The 18,499-nt window shown below is 49.4% G+C and overlaps 1 protein-coding gene across 4 annotated transcripts in view; it reads left to right on the top strand.

Annotated features, from left to right (window-relative positions):
• The window catches only part of LOC123343725 (protein PML-like), a 37,530-nt gene extending 29,392 nt beyond the window's left edge, over positions 1–8,138 (top strand). For 2 of the 4 annotated variants that reach the window (XM_044979013.1, XM_044979016.1), the window contains 4 exons: positions 2,366–2,612; positions 3,975–4,033; positions 5,185–5,323; positions 6,012–8,138. In XM_044979013.1, coding sequence (XP_044834948.1) covers positions 2,366–2,612; positions 3,975–4,033; positions 5,185–5,323; positions 6,012–6,793 — 1,227 coding nt within the window. In that variant the 3' untranslated portion in view covers positions 6,794–8,138. The remainder of the gene's footprint in view (positions 1–2,365; positions 2,613–3,974; positions 4,034–5,184; positions 5,324–6,011) is intronic. The other 2 variants (XM_044979017.1, XM_044979015.1) reach the window with 1 other exon arrangement.
• The last annotated feature ends 10,361 nt before the right edge of the window (positions 8,139–18,499 follow it).

Here is an 18,499-nt window from a genome sequence, read left to right as displayed (position 1 = left end):
ACCTGTGGCTGGGAGTCCAAGGAGATGCTTTGCCTCGTGGTATTATCGCTCTGTGGTGAGAGTCCTAGGGACTGCTTCGCTTCGCAGAGTTATCGCGCCATGGCTGGAAGTCCAAGGGGACGCTTTGCCTTGCGGCGTTATTGCCCTGTGGTGGGAGTCCAAGGGTCCGCTTCATCTCATGGCGTTATCGCCCCAAGGTGAGAGCCAAGAGGACGCTTCGCCTCACAGAGTAATAGCCTCATAGTGAAAGTACGAGGGGCCGCTTCACTGTGTAGCGTTCTCGCCCTGTGGCTCGGAGTTCAAGGAGCCACTTCACAGCGTTATTGCTCCATGGTGAGAGCCAAGAGGATGCTTCGTCTCACAGAGTCATCACCCCTGGGTGAGAGTCCAAGGGGCCACTTCAGCTCATGTGATTATCATCCCATGGCTTGAAGTCCAAGGGGCCGCTTCACCTCACAGCATTACCACACTGTGGTGGGAGACCAAGGGTCCACTTCCCTTCACAGTGTTATCATCCTGTGGTGAGAGTCCTAGGGGCTGCGTCGCCTTGTGGCGTTATCACCCTGTGGTGAGAGTCCTAGAGGCTGGTTCGCCTCACAGAGTCATCACCCCTTGGTGAGAGTCCAAGGGGCTGCTTCGCCTTGTGGAGTTACCTCCCCGTGGCTGGGAGTCCAAGGGACCGCTTTGCCTCACAGCATTGTTGCCCTGTGGTGAGAGTCCAAGGGGCCGCTTCACCTCACAGCATTGTTGCCCTGTGGTGAGAGTCCAAGGAGCCTCTTTTCCTCGTGACATTATCGCCCTGTGGTGAGAGTCTGGAGGGTAAGGGAACTAGGGCTCACCCTACTCCACCATGTTCTGACCCGAGGCCCTTTAAAACCAGGTAGCCTAGCACAGAGCTCAGGCCCAATATCTCTAAGATCGTACCCTGGGTCGCTTCCTGCCCTCATCTCATTTCCTCCGGCATCATCTCCAGGGTCGGGTGTGGGGTATCTCTCATGATCGCACCGGTCCATCTGGGGCAGCTCCTTCGCCGGTAATAGCAAGTCATCCCCTTTGGTTCCCATGGCCGACTGACTAGGAGGCTCAGCCCCAGCAGCTGGGAGTCCTGGCGGCTTCCTGGAAGGAGACTGCAGCACACAGCTGCTCTCCTCAGTGAGCCCAGACTGTGTTGTGCTGCTCCCTTTTGAACACTCTCTCTACTGGGAGCATGCCCAGAAAGGGTGAGGGGGTGTGGCGTCTTGGGCCCAAAGCAGATTGTTAACCCTCACCTCGCCAGTGTGGGGTTGATACACCCTGTCAGACTTATCTAGCACTTTTTTCATCAGTAGATCTCAAAGAACTTTACAAAGGAGATCAGTAGCATTATCACCAATGGGACTGCTGATGTGAGTAAGAACTCACCAACATGAGGAAGGGCTGCAGAGCCTAGCCTTCACTGTCCTTCTTGCCCTTCCCATGCCACTCCTAACCCTGCCACCTTACATGATAGGGTGTAGGAAAGACATTGAGCCTTGAGGCATCAAAACACAGGCCATGTAAATATTCCAGATTCTAATGTTAGCAAATGCTCGGGATGTACAGATGCATATGAACGGTTCCCTAACTGATACTTGGCAAGGGGATTTTGTTGTGTCTTTGGCTCTTTACTCAACATATGTAATATAAAGGAAGCACATGGGTATGGTGGCTCCAAATGAGCATGTTTACGAGACATCTCTTACATGCACGGCCTCCCTATGTATATAGGCCGCTGTTCTGACAGGGTCCTGGTGTCTTCAGAAGCACAGAAGAAAGTGAGGGTCACTAATGGGCTCACAAACTATTTAAGGGGATGGGAGAATGGGAAATGTATTTGGGGTGCTGGGAGGATGAAGTGACTTCCTGAGAACAGAGACAGAGCGAGTAAGCAGATGTAAGTTCTCCTTATGTCAGAATTTCCTGATGAGGGTTTAAATTGCCAACTTCAGTTTCAATTAACAAAGTTATTTGTACTGAATTACCTTGGGTTTTTTTTCCCCAAAGAGAAAAAAATAATGATACTATCACTGACTATGACTTGGGTGCTGCTCCCTTCTCCATCCACTGGCGGGTGGTGGCAGAAGGAGCCACCCATTTTCCACATTTCTGGGGTCATCTCCAAGAACTGAGAACATCCACTGCTGTCTGTCCATCCATCCATCATCTATTGTTATGGTATGTCAGGTATTGTTATGGTATGTCCTATTATGTATGCCAAATTGTGTAAAATGCGTATGTCTAGCCTCCACATTAAGTAACCTAGAGCCACGCCATCTCCAAAGACCCTTTCAAACATATTCCCAAGCAGAAAACGATGAGCTGTCAAGGATCTGTTTCCATTGTTTAGGCCTCGTCGTTGTCTTTACCAGCGAAGAGGAAAGGAGTCCAAACTGAGGCCCCTGCGAAGGTGATCAAGACTGAAGCTGATGCAGGCAAATGGGAGCAATCAGCAAGGAAGCACCAGCAGAATTTGCTGGAACAACCGGGGACCAGCTCCTCAACATCAAGCAGCTCTTCATGTGTGACTGACAGCTTCAGTGCAGCCAAAGTAGCTGACTTGCTGGAAAATAACATCTACAAACTATGTGAGCCAGGTAGGCAGAGATGATCACTTTGACCATCTACATCAGTGAATTCACAAAGAGATTCCTGAAATAAATGTGGGCCCTGTGAGACCTCATCTGGAGTACTGTGTGCAGTTCTGGTCTCCCAGGTTTAAGAAAGATGAATTCAGACTGGAACAAGTGCAGAGAAGGGCTACTAGGATGATCCTAGGAATGGAAAACCCACCTTATGAGAGGAGACTCAAAGAGCTGGTCTTGTTTAACCTAACCAAAAGAAGGGGGCGGGGGGAGATATGATTGCTCTTGATAAATACATCAATAGGGATAAATACCAGGGAGGGAGAGGAGTTATTTAAGTTGAGGGCCAATGTGGGCACAAGAACAAATGAATATAAACTGGCCAACAATAAATTTAGGCTTGAAATTAGATAGTGGTTTCTAACCAACAGAAGAGTGAAGTTTTGGAACAGCCTTCCAAGGGGACGAGTAGGGGCAAAAAACATAACTGGCTTCGAGACTGAGCTTGATAATTTTATGAAGGGGATGGTATGATGGGACTGCCTACAATGGCATGTAACTGATATGCGACTGCTAGCAGCAAATATCTCCAATGGCTGGTGATGGGACACTACATGGGGAGGGCTCTGAGTTACTACCGAGAATTCTTTCCCAGGTATCTGCCTCATGGGTCTTGCTGACATGGTCAGGGTCTAATTGATTGCCATATTTGGGGTCAGGAAGGAATTTTCCCCAGATCAGATTGGCCAAGACCCTGTGGATTTTTCGTCTTCCTCTGCAGCATGGGGAACAGTCACTTGCAGGTTTAAACTTGTGTAAATGGTGGATTCTCTGTAACTTGAAGTCTTTAAATCATGATTTGAGGGCTTCAGTAACTCAGCAAAAGGTTAGGAGTCTATTACAGAAGTGGGTGGGTGAGATTCTGTGCCTTGCAATGTGCAGGAGGTCAGACTAGATGACCATGATGGTCCCTTCTGACCTTAAAGTCTGAGTCTATTAGAGCAGGGAAAAACTTCCATAGAAAGAGAGATTGAAAAGATCGGGACTCTTCACCTTAGAGAGGAGATGAATGAGAGGGGATGTGACACAGACATACATAATCATGAATGGGATGGAGAAAGTAGATGGGGGCTGCTATTCACCCATTCTCATAATACAAGAACAAGGGGACAGTCAGGGTAGTTAGAAGCAACAAAATTGAAATCCATGTAAATATTCAGTCTTTCTTTTGAATCCTGCTAAGATCTTGGTTTCAATGATCTCCTCTGGCAGTGAGTTCCACAGGCTAATTGTACACCATGTGAAAAAGGAAGGTCACCTATCACACACACCAATCCCCTTCAGGGGTCTGATGTGCCTTTTCGTCTCTTGCAGATGATCCCACAGGTTGTTTGGACAGCTCTGAAGGGGATTACAGTGATGAAGAGTCAACAGTGAGTGCAGCATAATGCTCAACAGCACCTATGGCATCACAGCATCCAGGGCAGATGCTGGGAGATTGAGAGCAACCTCCAGTATGACCTGTCTCAGCTGGAACATACTGTCTGAACATGTGATGTAGGGCGCTCAGCATTTAGACTGATTTTTCAAAGGAGATTTGATGCCCCTGGCCAGATTGTTAGAGGTATTTAAGCACCTAACGATGCAGAGAGGCGCCTAATGGGATTTACCTTAAGGGTTTGTCTTCCCTGCAGAGTTAACCTGGGCTCTTCCCTTGGTGTTGCCCCAACCCCCATCCTATCCACACGCAAAAACCCCTTACTGAGTTTAGCAGTGCTTTACACCCAGGCTAGCTTGCCCAGCTTGGGGGTGGGGGTGGAGGTAGAGCCCAGGTGTTGCTTTCACTGCGGTGGGTAACCCATCTGTTTTGCAGTGAGGATGCAGCTAAACCACTCCAGTGCTGATAGTCCTCCACTGCCTTCCCACAATCCCCTTGTGCCCAGAAGGATAAAGGAGGTCTCCCCCAATTCTCTGGGAAGATCAGCTTAGCTCACTGCTGTGTTAAGAACCATCGGCCCCACAGCCCTAGGGACACACACGGGGAAGCACAGCACCCATGAGGACACAGTAACCCAGGCAGGGCTTTGCTGCTCACATCCCGGCTAGGCTAACCCAGGAGCTCAGCCCCGGGTGCCGATCATCCAAATGAACTCTGCAACGAAGACAGAGTCTTAGGCCTGGTCTACACTGGGGGGTGTGTCGAACTAAGGTACGCAAGTTCAGCTACGCGAATAGCGTAGCTGAACTCGAACTACCTTAGTTCGAACTACTCACCCGTCCAGACACCGCGGGATCGAAGTCCGCGGCTCCCCCGTCGACTCCGCCACCGCTGTTCGCGGTGGTGGAGTTCTGGAGTTGACGGGAGCGCGTTCGGAGTTCGAACTATCGCGTCTAGATTAGACGCGATAGTTCGAACTCCGGGAAGTCGAACTCTACGCGTCGACCCAGCAGGTAAGTATAGACCTACCCTTAGTAAGTTTGCAGTGCCTCAGCCCATCCTGGGGGAACTAGAGGGCATGAGTTTCCAGAGCTGTTGCTCTGGCATCTTTAGGAGCTTTTGACAAGTCACCATTTCCTTCTCCAGGACTCTAGTCTGCCAGACAACATCAACAGCGTCAGTTGTGAGAGCAGCGAGGGAGACCTCCTGGCCTTTCCTGCCGGCAGCCCGAGGGAACTCGACATGAGACAAGCATCACTGCTCTTCTTCGACCTCAAGTTCTTGAGTAAGATCCTCAGATTGTGAATCCTTCCTGCAAATCATTGGGGCGAGATCACTGCACTTAGCAACAGCCCTATTGGGGGAGAGAGGGGCAGGCCAGATGTCATGGGGCTTCCTGGTAATGCTGGGGAAAGTATAATCTGCCATGTCCCCATGAGGGTGCAATATGCTCCCCAGCATGGCGAGGCAGCTCTGCCATTGGGAGGAGCACCAAGTCCATGAGGACATGAATATTTTTATGTAAGAATGGTCAGGTGCAAGTGGCTAGTGCACCTTCCACATGGTCATGCAGGGCTGTAGGTTAATGGCCACAGGACTTCCTGGAGCAGCTATTCCCTTTCAGAAGTGACACATTTGAGGGAGGAAGCGCCTGCTTTTCAAGCACCTCAGATGCCCCATCATAGCAGCGTCAGAGAGACACCTTTCCCCTCTCCCAGGAACACGATGCTACAGAGATAGCAGTTAATACTGTAAATGGGAAGAGTTAGTTGAAGCATCCCTGATGCAGCAAGCTATACTTGGATGTCAGACATTGATGACCTGCTTGGGGAAGGCTATGAGGAGAATTGGAATGGGCCAGATCTCCAGTAGCTGTTAATTGCTGTAGCTCTATTGAAGTCCATAGTTATACTAGGTGAGGAGCTCACTCAATGTTCTAGTTTCCCTCGTCTAATTCTGTCTTTCACTCCCAGCAGCAAATAAGATCCTTCAGCTGGCTGTGGTGGACGGAGAAAAGAGCTTTACCATCTTGATTCAGCCGCTGAAATCTTTGCCTGGCTTGATCTCAAAAGGCGGCGTCTGTGAGATTGGTGTGAAGACCTTATTCCACTACCTCTGCTCTGTCCACAAACCCATTTTAGCAGGGTATGACCTCTGGTCACCAGCCCTTCCTGTCCTGTTTCAATCCCTAGATCTCCTTAGCAAGAAAGAGGAGTTTAGTGCAGCTGTCTTTGGTTTCCTGGACATCTTGCCCCTGATTAAAGAGAAGATCCCCAAGGCTGGGAGTTACAAACTGAAGAACCTGGCCAACACTTACATTTGGCGGCAGCTCAGTGATAACAGCCCCCTGGATAATGCAAAGGCCCTAAGGGATCTGTGCACAGTTCTGGAGGTTGATCCAGTGGAGGACCCGAGGCCTGTGCTCACCTGCTCTAATCTGGAATGTTATGCTTCCCTTCAGCCATTGCTGAATGAGAAACTTCTCACTAAGCCTTCGGTGCAGATGCTGTCCATGCACAACGTGAGCCTTTCCAAGCTCCACACCTTATACCTGAGGGACCCTGAGAAAGGGCTGCAGAAGTTCTGCAGGTTCTTCAATTCTCGGCTGCAGAGCTCTGAGAAGAAAATCCGAAAGCTAAGTAAGATCAAAGCCCATTTCCAGAGCCCACAGCCATCAGCTGGGCACCAAGCAGCAGCAGCAGCAGCAGCAGCAAATGAACTGCCACGAGCAATAAAGAGTGAGCCAGACTACTGACGTACATCTACAGCTCAGACAAATATATCTGTGTATGGCACCTCAGGTATGAGGCTGAGCAGCAACTTTCAGCTCTCAGGTCCAGACTCCACCAGAATTCACCATTTTCAGTTTGGCCCATTATTTAGAGCAGGGCCTGTTAAAAGCTCACATCTAGATCTGAACTACGAATTTCAGGGATGCTTGGATCAGGTGTTCGGTGGGGGGTGGAGCTCTTCCCCACCCCCACCCTGTTTATATTTATTTCATATACAAAACTTTGTTAAGGTGAAGTACTTAGGGCACTAGCCTAGGGAGACATGGGTTCAAGTCCCTGCTCCACCACAGACCTCCTGTGTGACCTGGGGCAAGTCATGTAGCCACTCTCTGCCTTAGTTTCCCATCTGCACAATAGGGAAAATAGCCCTGCCCTGCCTCGCTGGAGTGTTAGGAGGCAGTGGTTATATCCTATGGGACCAAATAAGTACCCAAGATAGACCGCAATCAGGATTGCAGGGCCATATCAGTGGCTTGAGGACATACTGCCTGTCAGGAATGTTAAAGTCCCTCAAGCATTAAATCCCCCAACGGTGCAGACTTAAGGGTGCTACTCTGAGCAGGACTCCTGGTAGTAATAACACTGCAATCTGACCATACATGGTTTCCATCAGTGCTGCCATCAATGGAGCTGCACTAGTAGTTATGGGACCTAATTTTCCTAGTGCAGACAAGGCCTGTGTTACCTGATATATTCATTTCCTCCCTTCTGCTTGTTGTACGGCCCAGATCCTCAAAAGCGTGTAGGCACATAACTCCCATTGAGAGTCAGGCACCTAAATACTTTTGAGGATCTGGATCTACATGACTAGAGGGAGGACTCTGTCTATCCAGCCAGTACTTCCTTGTATTTATTATCACCATCAGCCTGGAGATTAAGCAACTTTTATACAATTATATGCACAAGAATTGCCTATGTGATTGATTCAGAGGGCTGGACTTGATGACTTTTCACAGTCCCTTTTAGTCTTACATGTCTATGATTGTGTCAGCAGCATGCAGGGCAAGGGGAATTTTAATTATAATAAAATGAAATGTCTTTGCTCCCTTCTAGAAGTGTGGCCTAGATCCTCAAAGATATGGCACCTAACTCACGTTGATTTCATGCAAGTTAAGAGCTTAAATACCCTGGAGGATCTGGACCACTGTCCTCTTTGTATTTTCCTACTTACCCTGCACATTTCCTGCTACTTTTCAATGTAGATTGCAAATTCCTTGGGGCAGAGAATCCATTGTCATTGGTGTTTGTAAAGGGCTATGTAAGTAAGAAATAAAATTCATAATTTGATATGAATCCAAAGTTGTTCTCTCTTGACCCATGCTGACCACACTTCCTTAATATCCTCTTGCGAAGGACCCTACCTTGGGTCTTGGGGTAAATCATGCACACCTACCCTCTGCTTGCCACATGTACACAAAACCATCAGGATACTGGTGCACGTGGACGGGCTATGAGAGCAGGACATATAGTGAAAAAATGTATATAAAATTCACTCATAAAAGTGGAGGAAAACCAAGCTGATTTGAAAGCAGATCTCAGCTTTATGTCTCCACCTTGCCCTTAATGAATTAATACAATGAACAGGCACTATCCCATATGTTGCTGGAAATATCTTCAAACGGGACAAGCCAAATCCCAGATCTGGATGTAGGAGAAAGTTGGCTCCAGATGCAGATCTAAATGCAGCTCTTGGGCCCATTCCTAGTGACACCAGTAGTTATTTGGCAGCACCACCATGGCAACCCCAGCTCGTGATATTTTGAATCTGCAAAAGGTACAGTGAGTCTCACACACCGAGACACTGTCCAGGAAGCAACTGGACCTTTTGTTTGTTCATGGTGTGGAGGGGAACTCTTGACTTTCAGCTGTGCACAGTAACATTACACCCTCCCTAATGATCATCCTAGTGACAGTTACCCTCCTCCACACAACACCCACAACAAAGTGATTACCAATGGCTGAGTATCACCAACCAAGCTGCTTCAAACCAGCTTTGCCAGGAACACGCTGGGCTATCACTCTAAGTAATGTTCAGGGCAAAGGCGGAAACCAAATGCAAAACAACTGTAGTGGGTTCCCCAAATGAAGTCTCATCCAGTCCTCACAGGCAAGGATAGTGGCTAAGTCTGCACAGCAGCTGGATGGGCACTTCCCAGCAAGGACAGACAGACACATGCTGATGCTTGAGTTAGCATGCTAAAAATAGCAGCTTGTCACCAGGTAGAATACTGCCCCCTTCCCCCCCCCCCCCCCCGCATGCATACACACACAGGCATCTAGCCTGAGCCATGGCCACACTGCAGTTCAGTGGCTGTATAGCAGAGCATGGCATGTTTGGGGAGAGGGCAGGGAGATGGGAGAGGGCAGGGCTTAAAACAGAGAAAAATAGGGGACTGCTCAAAGAAGTGAAAACCCCAGAGAGGGGGGAATTCAGTGCATGAATGCAGTTATGGGATCAGCAGGCAGGTAAAGGGAGCTCTGCTTACAGGCTCTAGTAGTCATAGAAATGTGAGGCTGGAAGGGACCTGAGAGGGCATCTAGTCCAGCCCCCTGTGCTGAGGCAGGACCAAATAAACCTAGAGCGTCTCTGACAGGGGTTTATCCAACCTGTACTTAAAAGCCTCCAATGATGGGGATTCCACAACCACCCTTGAGAGCCTGTTCCAGAGTTTAACTAACAATTATCAGTAGAAAGGTTTTCCTAATATCTAATCTAAATTTCCCTTGCTGCAGATTAAGCCCATTACTTCTTGATTAAGCCAATTACTTCTAAACCACCTGTCATCATCTCTATCTGCTACTCATGCCCAAACAGAGGATTGGGTGGGCAGGAAAGTATAATAGAGTTGTGACTTAGGTCATTATCCACCAAACTCTTGAGGTTAGAGGAACTATGCATGGGAATAAAGTTAAGCACATGCATAATTGTTTACAGGAATGGGGGAGGAGTAAAGAACGAGCTCCTATGTCAGCGTTTCTCAAATGCAGCCACCGGCATGTGGCCACCAGGGACTTTTCTTGTGGCCACAGCCTCCTGGGTGTGACTGGGTGTGTGTGTGTGTGCAAGTACTGGCCCCTCCCTCTCCCTGGTGCTCCTAGATGTACCGCCTTCGGGTTGGTTGCTGGGGCCACCAGCAGGGGTTGGCCCTGTCCCCCCCAAAGACACCTGGGGCACAACGCTTGAGGAGCAGGCAACCAGTCAGTTCCCCCCTTTCCCAGGGGCAGTGGGACTCAGGCTTCAGGCTCCAACTGTGCAGCAGCAGGCTCCAAGCTCTGACCGTGGGGCTTCGGGCCTCGCCTGGCCCCCCATCCAGGGCTTAATTTGTCCCCAGGCTTGCCCAGACTGAGTAAATCCGCTATGAAAAGTAATACTTGTATGTTTGTTAATATCACTCTTCACAACAGACTTACTAGCTAGAACATATAAATTACAATGATTTGATCATGTATATGTGCATATTTATTTTTCCTAAGATAATTAAGTATTTTAGGAAAAATTGTCAGCATGGCCACCAGCAAGAGTTGGTGACCATACTCTGAGGCCACCAAAAAGTTTGTCCTGAGAACCCCTGTGTAATGTCCCTGAAATCCAGCATGAGTGTAGTTTAATGCCATAATAATCCATGTGTAAGGAACTGTTTTGTCAGCTGTGTGCTGGACTCTGTGAAGATGGCCATGGATTACCAGAGCACTCAGATATAACACCCGGAAATCCCTATTTACCGAGACCTGCAGCTAGCCCCCAATCACAGCCCTTTGGTGCAAAGGGTTACCCTTGTGTACCATTGTTTCTTCATCAGCCCATCAGAACCCAGCATTCTGGCACATTTGTCTTCTGCTAAAGAGGTGCTGCCGCTTGTAGCTTAGGAGGGCTTTCCTAGGGGAGAAATCCCAATGAAACCAATTCCAGTTCAGGTGATCTCTCTTAAAAATACCTCATACATCTCTAGCTCTAGTTCCTTCTCATTAACTGTAGCCACTACAAGAAGGATGTGGAAAAATTGGAAAGAGTCCAGCGGAGGGCAACAAAAATGATTAGGGGGCTGGAGCACATGACTATCCAAAGAGGATGGATCTAGACTGTTCTCAGTGGTAGCAGAGGACAGAACAAGGAGTAATGGTCTCAAGTTGCAGTGGGGGAGGTTTAGGTTGGATATTAGGAAAATATTTTTCACTAGGAGGGTGGTGAAACATTGGAATGGGTTACCTATGGAGGTGGTGGAATCTCCTTCCTTAGAGGTTTTTAAGGTCAGGCTTGACAAAGCCCTGGTTGGGATGATTTAGTTGGGAATTGGTCCTGCTTTGAGCAGCGGGTTGGACTAGATGACCTCCTGAGGTCCCTTCCAACCCTGATATTCTATGATTCTATGATCCCATAAATGTCCAGATAGGTGTCTAGATTGCTATCTAAATGAATCTTCGGGCCTCTAGATCTCTCTCTAGATTATTGTCCAACCAGACAGCTGTAGACAATACTAGGGACTCTCACTCTAAAAACATTTTATTGAATTTTAGTTGGCAGCCAGTATCAAGTGGAGTGCCCCAAAGGTCAGTCCTGGGGCCGGTTTTGTTCAATATCTTCATTACTGATCTGGAGGATGGCGTGGATTGCACCCTCAGCAAGTTTGCAGATGACACTAAACTGGGAGGAGTGGTAGATACGCTGGAGGGTAGGGATAGGATACAGAGGGACCTAGACAAATTAGAGGATTCAGCCAAAAGAAATCTGACGAGGTTCAACAAGGACAAGTTCAGAGTCTGCACTTAGGATGGAAGAATCCCATGCACTGCTACAGACTAGGGACCGAGTGGCTAGGCAGCAGTTCTGCAAAAAAGGACCTAGGGGTTACAGTGGACGAGAAGCTGAATATGAGTTAACAGTGTGCCCTTGTTGCCAAGAAGGCTAACGGCATTTTGGGCTGTATAAGTAGGAGCATTGCCAGCAGATCTAGGGACGTGATCATTCCCCTCTATTCGGCATTAGTGAGGCCTCATCTGGAGTATTGGGATCTCCTTCCTTAGAGGTTTTTAAGGTCAGGCTTGACAAAGCCCTGGTTCGGATGATTTAATTGGGGATTGGTCCTGCTTTGAGCAGGGAGTTGGACTAGATGACCTCTCTAACCACTCTAACCACTCAGTGACAGACTTGAAGGTGGCAATTTTGCAACAAAAACACTTCAAAAACAGACTCCAAGGAGAAACTGCTGAACTTGAATTAATATGCAAACTAGATACAATTAACTGTGGCCTAAACAGAGACTGGGAATGGTTGGGTCATTACACTAATTGAATCTATTTCCCTATGTTAAGTTCTCCTCACACCTTCTATGGGCCATCTTAATTATCACTTCAAAAAGTTTTTTTTCCTCCTACTGATGATAGCTCATCTCAATTGATTAGACTCTTCCTGTTGGTATGCATACTTCCACCTTTTCATGTTCTCTGTATGTATAAATATCTCCTGTCTGTGTATTCCATTCTATGCATCCGAAGAAGTGAGCTGCAGCTCACGAAAGCTCATACTAAAATAAATTTGTTAGTCTTTAAGGTGCCAGAAGTACTCCTGTTCTTTTTGCAGGATAGTAGTGTCAGTCAGCTAAACACAAGACAAGGGCACCTGCAAAGAGCTGTACTAACAGCAGGATCTACACTGGCACAATAGGAGGAGTTGCATGTCAGGGCACTATTTCTCAATCTCAGTGCATCGCAATATGGGATCCAGGCACCAGGTCCTTAGAACCAGAATTTGTACTCACAGGAGAGAGTGGGATGAAATTAGAGACGTTACAGAAGGCAACTCCCAAGAAACAAGGCATTGACCTTGTTAAACAATCATCACCAGCCATTGTGTGCAGCAACTGAATGACAATTAGTAACTTAATGACCACCATCACCAGACAATTACTCAACCCTGGGACTCAGCAATGCCTCTCCCTCCTCCCAACATGATCACAAGCCCTTCCCTTAGGAAACAATTCAAGTTTAACTTTTCCCCGATAGGAGAGGGAAAAATCAGGCTACCTCTCCCTACCCCACAACATGGTGCCTGGACTTGTGTTTGCCAGAGCACATGGACTAAACTAAACACATACTACCACAGCAGATAGTTCGTTCCAGCCTTCCCTTGGGAGACAATTCCATCCACCCCCCCAAGGCAGAGATTGTACTGCTATGAAGATTTCCCCATATAGGCTATGGCTATACTTGCACTTCAAAGCGCTGCCTTGGCAGCGCTTTGAAGTGCTAAGTTTAGTCAAAGCGCCAGCGCTGGGAGAGAGCTCTCCCAGCACTGTCCGTACTCCACCTCCCTGTGGGGAATAACGTACAGCGCTGGGAGCCGCATTTGTGGGGGGATCCTAAGGGGGCTCTGGCCATAGGGAGTCAGGGGGAGGGTGTTGCAGAGGTGCTGAATTTCTGATTTCCCCACAGGTGCTTGACCTCAGCTCTGTCCCAAGCCCTGTCCCCACTCCACCCTTTTCCCCAAGGCCCTTCCACCCACCGCTTCCTGCCCCTGCTTTACCTCTGCCTCTTCCTGCCCCATTCCACACCCTGCCCAGATTGCCCCTGCCTCTTCCTGCCCCTTCTCCTCCCCTCCCCCACAGCGCCTCCTGCCCGCTGCTGAACAGCTGATCAGCAGCAGGCGGGAGGCGCTGGAGACAAGGGGGAGAATCTGATCGGCAGAGCTGCCAGTGGGTGCTGAGCACCCACTATTTATTTTCTGTGGGTGCTCCAGCCCTGGAGCACCCACGGAGTCGGAACCTATGGGGTTTTGGGTGGAGGCGGGGGGCTGTGTGGCGCAGCATAGGCCAACCCCCAAGGGAAAGGGGCATGCTGGCAGCACATGGCTGGGCGGGCCACTGTGTGTCTGGCAACTGCCAGTTTGTAAATAGTGCCCTCACGCTGGGCTGGGCGGAGTGGGGCCACTCCTGCCATGCCCCATTGCCCCTGGTTGGCCCCTTGCTCTGGGGACTGACCTCCCCACGCCATGCTCCATTGCCCCAGTGGGGGCCCACAAATATGTTTGGTGCCAGGCCCACATATTGTTACTCCGGCCCTGGTTTTGTGGGGACAATTCAGGCTCTAGGATATGGGGAGTCAAGCTGGGTTTTCAAAGAGCCTTCCCAAAAGGAGTTTGGGTTTCCTTGAACTCGCTGATAATCATCATTACCTCTGGTGCAGGGATAATCCAGACATAGGGCTCCTTCCTCTTCTGTCTCAGCCACAGTCACACATCCTCTCCACAGCTCTGCATGCTCATTCACTATTTGACAAGCTGTCCTTTGGATTGAGGGGGAGAAGGAGGTCCCTTTTCCTGGACAGGATTAGAGGCTCACTCTGTGCTGGAAGGATTAAATGTTTGCTGTAGAATCTGATCCAAATTTCTGCTGAATTGAAATGTTTTTGTGCCAAATGCATCTTTAGTGTAATGTCTTTGAAATCACAGGCTAGGTCAGACTCAGCCGCCTGCATGGCAACATCTCTTGTCCCCAGGATTTATCTTGAGGTCTTTTCCCATTCTTATTGAGCCACAGATATGCTCCTTTGAATCCTATCTTTCCCAGCTAGGGGGATTTGCTATTATGATAGAAGGTGCTCTCCTGTGCTGAAGCCTGATCAAGCTCACTCTAGCTCTGTCCTCCAAGAACAAGGGAAATAAACTCTACCTCTTTTGTCACTTTCCCCACTGGAGGATGTGCAGTCTCCGGGCCTCATGTCACTGGCTGTTCTCTTCCCCTCCTGGGCATGTATGCGCTGGGCCTTGGGCATGATAACATTGACAGATTTGGGGAAAAGCTGAGGAAAGGCATTAGAGACTGTGCTGTGGGTTCCTCAGCACCTGCTTCTCCCTGCTGGCTGGTCCTTGGCTCAAGGAAGGGGAAGATGTCACCCACTGGGCCTCCATCTTGAGGAGAAGCTTTAAAACTGGGAGATAGGAGTCTGTTCATGGGAACCAGAGAGAAACTCAGTACGGCCTCCACTCCAGCATGACTGGGCCCTGTCACCCTGGCCATCCACTGACACTCCCACCATGGTGCTACTTATGAATCAGCCCTGCCACTAATCTACCATCCTAGAATAGTGCCTCTGCTGCAGAACCTCCAGCAGCAACTAGCAGCCCCAGAGAACTGGGCACTTGAGGGCAGTGTCTCCTGTGAGGTCTGCTCACAGGGCAAGTTGTGCCCATTGATAGGCCACAGAGGCCACTGTGAACTCACCTGCATTTTGGTTTGGGCATAGTGACTCAGCAGCTCCCAAACCTTCTCTGAGCTGCAGAGCCTGGGGAAAGGCACCAAGTCGCTGTGGCTTGTGTTAAGGTTTGTTTTATCCCCCTTTCATTTGCTGCACTCGTTGTTTAACATCTAACTCAGGGCAGGCAACCTATGGCATGCATGCCGAGGGCGGCACACAAGCTGATTTTCAGTGGCACTCACACTGTCCTGGCCATCGGTCTGGGGGGCTCTGCATTTTAATTTAATTTTAAATGAAGCTTCTTAAACATTTTAAAAACCTTATTTACTTTACATACAACAATAGTTTAGTTATATATTATAGACTTATAGAAAGAGACCTTCTAAAAACATTAAAATGTATTACTGGCACGCAAAACCTTAAATTAGAGCGAATAAATAAAGACTTGGCACACCACTTCTGAAAGGTTGCCGACCCCAGGTCTAACTTAAACAGAGTTGCTGACATTTCTTTTCACTGTCTCTCCCACTCAGTTTTCTCACTAACAAATATTTGAGCAGAGGGTCCAGGGCTAATTTATTACTGTTAGTCAGTGTATGCAATACTTACACTGAAATGATTGGTTTCTTTCCATGTGCTGCATTATAGAGCAGTCTATCATCAGCATGGACCACTCAAAGCATCCGAGTAGAAGAGGAGGAAACAGGAGAAGCTAGCTGTATAATCTGCTTCTCTTTCCTTGAGCCTAACACATCAGACAATGGCCTTCAGGCCCACAGGCACTGTGTGCAAGTGCATCTCAGGCTTTGGCTACACTTGCATTTCAAAGCACTGCCGCGGCAGCGCTGCCGCGGCAGCGCTTTGAAGCGCTAAGTGTAATCAAAGCGCCAGCGCTGGGAGAAAACTCTCCCAGCGCTGTCCGTACTCCACTTCCCTGTGGGGAATAACGGACAGCGCTGGGAGCGCGGCTCCCAGCGCTGGGGCTTTGACTACACTGGCGCTTTGTAGCGCCGCAATTTGCAGCGCTGCAGAGGGTGTGTTTTCACACCCTGCTGCAGCGCTGCAAATTTGTAAGTGTAGCCAAGCCCTTACTTAGGTACATATAGGTCAGGGGTGGGCAAACTTTTTGGCCTGAGGGCCGCATCGGGTTTCGGAAATTGTATGGAGGGCCGGTTCGGGGAAGGGGTCATGGCCCGGCCCCCACCTCCTATCTGCCCCCCCCGGGACTCCTGTCCCATCCAACCCCCCCCATTCCCTGACTGCCCCCCCGGGACCTCTGCCCCATCCACACACACCCCACTCCCTGTCCCCTGACCGCCCTGGACCCCTACTCTTGACTGCCCCCCGCCACCCCATCCAACCCCTCCTCTCATTCCTGACAGCCCCCCCCGGACCCCTGCCCCATCCAACCACCTCTTCTCCCTGTCCCCTGACTGCCCCCTGCCCCCCTGGTACCCCTGCCCCATTCAACCCCATATTCCCCCCCCGACTGGCCCCAACCCCTATCCACACCCCCGACCACCACCCTGAACCCCCCTGCCCTCTATCCAACCCCCCCAGCTCCATGCCCACTTACTGCGCTGCCTGGAGCACCGGTGGCTGGCGGCACTACAGCTGCGCTGCCCAGCTGGAGCCAGGCCATGCCGCCGCCACTGCCACCACGCAGCTCAGAGCACCGGGTCAGGCTGGGTTCTGCAGCTGCGCTGCCCCAGGAGCTCACATCCCCGCCGCCCAGAGCATTGTGCCAGTGGCGGAGTGAGCAAGCTGAAGCTGCGGGGGAGGGAGGAACAGCAGGGGAAGGGCCAGGGGCGAGCCTCCCAGGCCAGGAATTCAGGTGCCAGGCAGGACGGTCTCGCGGGCTGGATGTGGCCCACAGGCTGTAGTTTGCCCATCTCTGATATAGATGGTATCTACATTAGATTGGCTTTGGGGACATCTCCTGCTGCTGCACTAGCAGGCAGCTCCATTGATGATAGCTGTGGTGAAAGTGTAGGATAGATAGGGCCCTGGCAATGTTAAGAGCGGTGTTGTCTAGTCCTGCTTTGAGCTGGTCTCGATGCCTTGTCTACACTAGAGCTGGTTGATTTTTTTCTGTCAAAATAGGGAAAACTGGGGTTTTGACCCCCCCCCCCCAAATGTGAAAAGGGTCTGCTTTTCAGGAAAAAAAATATTTTTTGTTGAAAAAAACCAAACACTTAAAAAACTTCTATTTGGGTGAGACCGCAACAGTATCTCACGACAGCTATACTTTGGGGGCCTCATACCCCCTGCTCTCCTCTGTGGGCCAGGTTCTCAGTCAAACTGCAGCTCCCACTATGCACTGTGGGTGTGGGACTCCCAGGATCACCACAGTGGTTTGGCAAGAAGGGAGACCATGATGCATCATGGAACATATAGTCTTGTGAGGGATCCCAGACCACAGAGGAGAATGAGTGTATGAGGCACCTGGACTATAGCTGCCACAAGCACTAGTAGTATTTCTGACTATACATTTTTGTTTTTTAGTGGAAAGTTTTTGGTTTTCAGCTCAAAATTCTTCCATTTTTGATTTTTCACCAAAAAAATCAAATATGTTTCCTCTAGGAAAAATTACCCTATTTGCCAACCAACTGTATTGATCTCATCCCTTGATACCAACACTGGGGCTGTATTGGGTGAATTTCACCTTGTATAACATTTTTTCCCAGTTATAGCGGTCAATTTTGTAATTAACTTCATGGCTAGGAAGGGATAACAGGGTAATTTGCCCCACAGGCTGGAGAGCCTGGGGCTAAACCAACCCTGATGACCAAGTGAGCCCCACCTAAAAGGGATAAGGTGATTCCAAGTCAGAAAGGCCAGGAAACCGCAGCGATGTCTGCAGATGCTGCTGGGAGCAAATGGGCTCCTGCAGATCCCTGAGTCATCAGAAGGAAGTCACCAGCTGAGAGAGCCTGTGGACAAGGGCAGACACTCCAGGCAGGAGATGCTGGGAAGCAGTGAGAGAGTCCCCTATGGAGGAGGGGCTGTGTCCAGCTGAAACTGGGATGAAGACAGTGTGCATTTGTGGATTTTGGACAACCAGGAGAGAGACACTGAACTAGGGGGCGGGAGTCTAGAGGGCTAGTGTGTGCCTCATGGCTGGGGTCTAAACTCTCTAGAGGGCCAGTATGTGCCTCAGGGCTCAATCAATTGGATCCCCAGAGAGAATTGTTTGAACTACCTTTGAACTGAGTGAATTCTTAAGGGGCCTACAAGAGGGGGCTAACAGGGGCAGGGTGTGGGAATAAGGACTGCAGGATGAGGGTCCATATTAATTGACACAACCCTGAGATACAGTGTCAGATAACATACATGAGGCACTGATTCAAAAGGAACTTAAACACATGTCTAACTTTAACCATGAGTGCTTGACTTCAATGGGACTTCACATGCTCTTAGGGTGACCAGATATCCCAATTTTATAGGGACAGTCATGATTTTGGGGTCTTTTTCTCACA

This window comes from Mauremys mutica, chromosome 11 (genome assembly GCF_020497125.1).
Source record: "Mauremys mutica isolate MM-2020 ecotype Southern chromosome 11, ASM2049712v1, whole genome shotgun sequence".
Taxonomy (NCBI): Eukaryota; Metazoa; Chordata; order Testudines; family Geoemydidae; genus Mauremys; species Mauremys mutica.
This window is presented reverse-complemented; position numbering and strand designations above follow the sequence as displayed.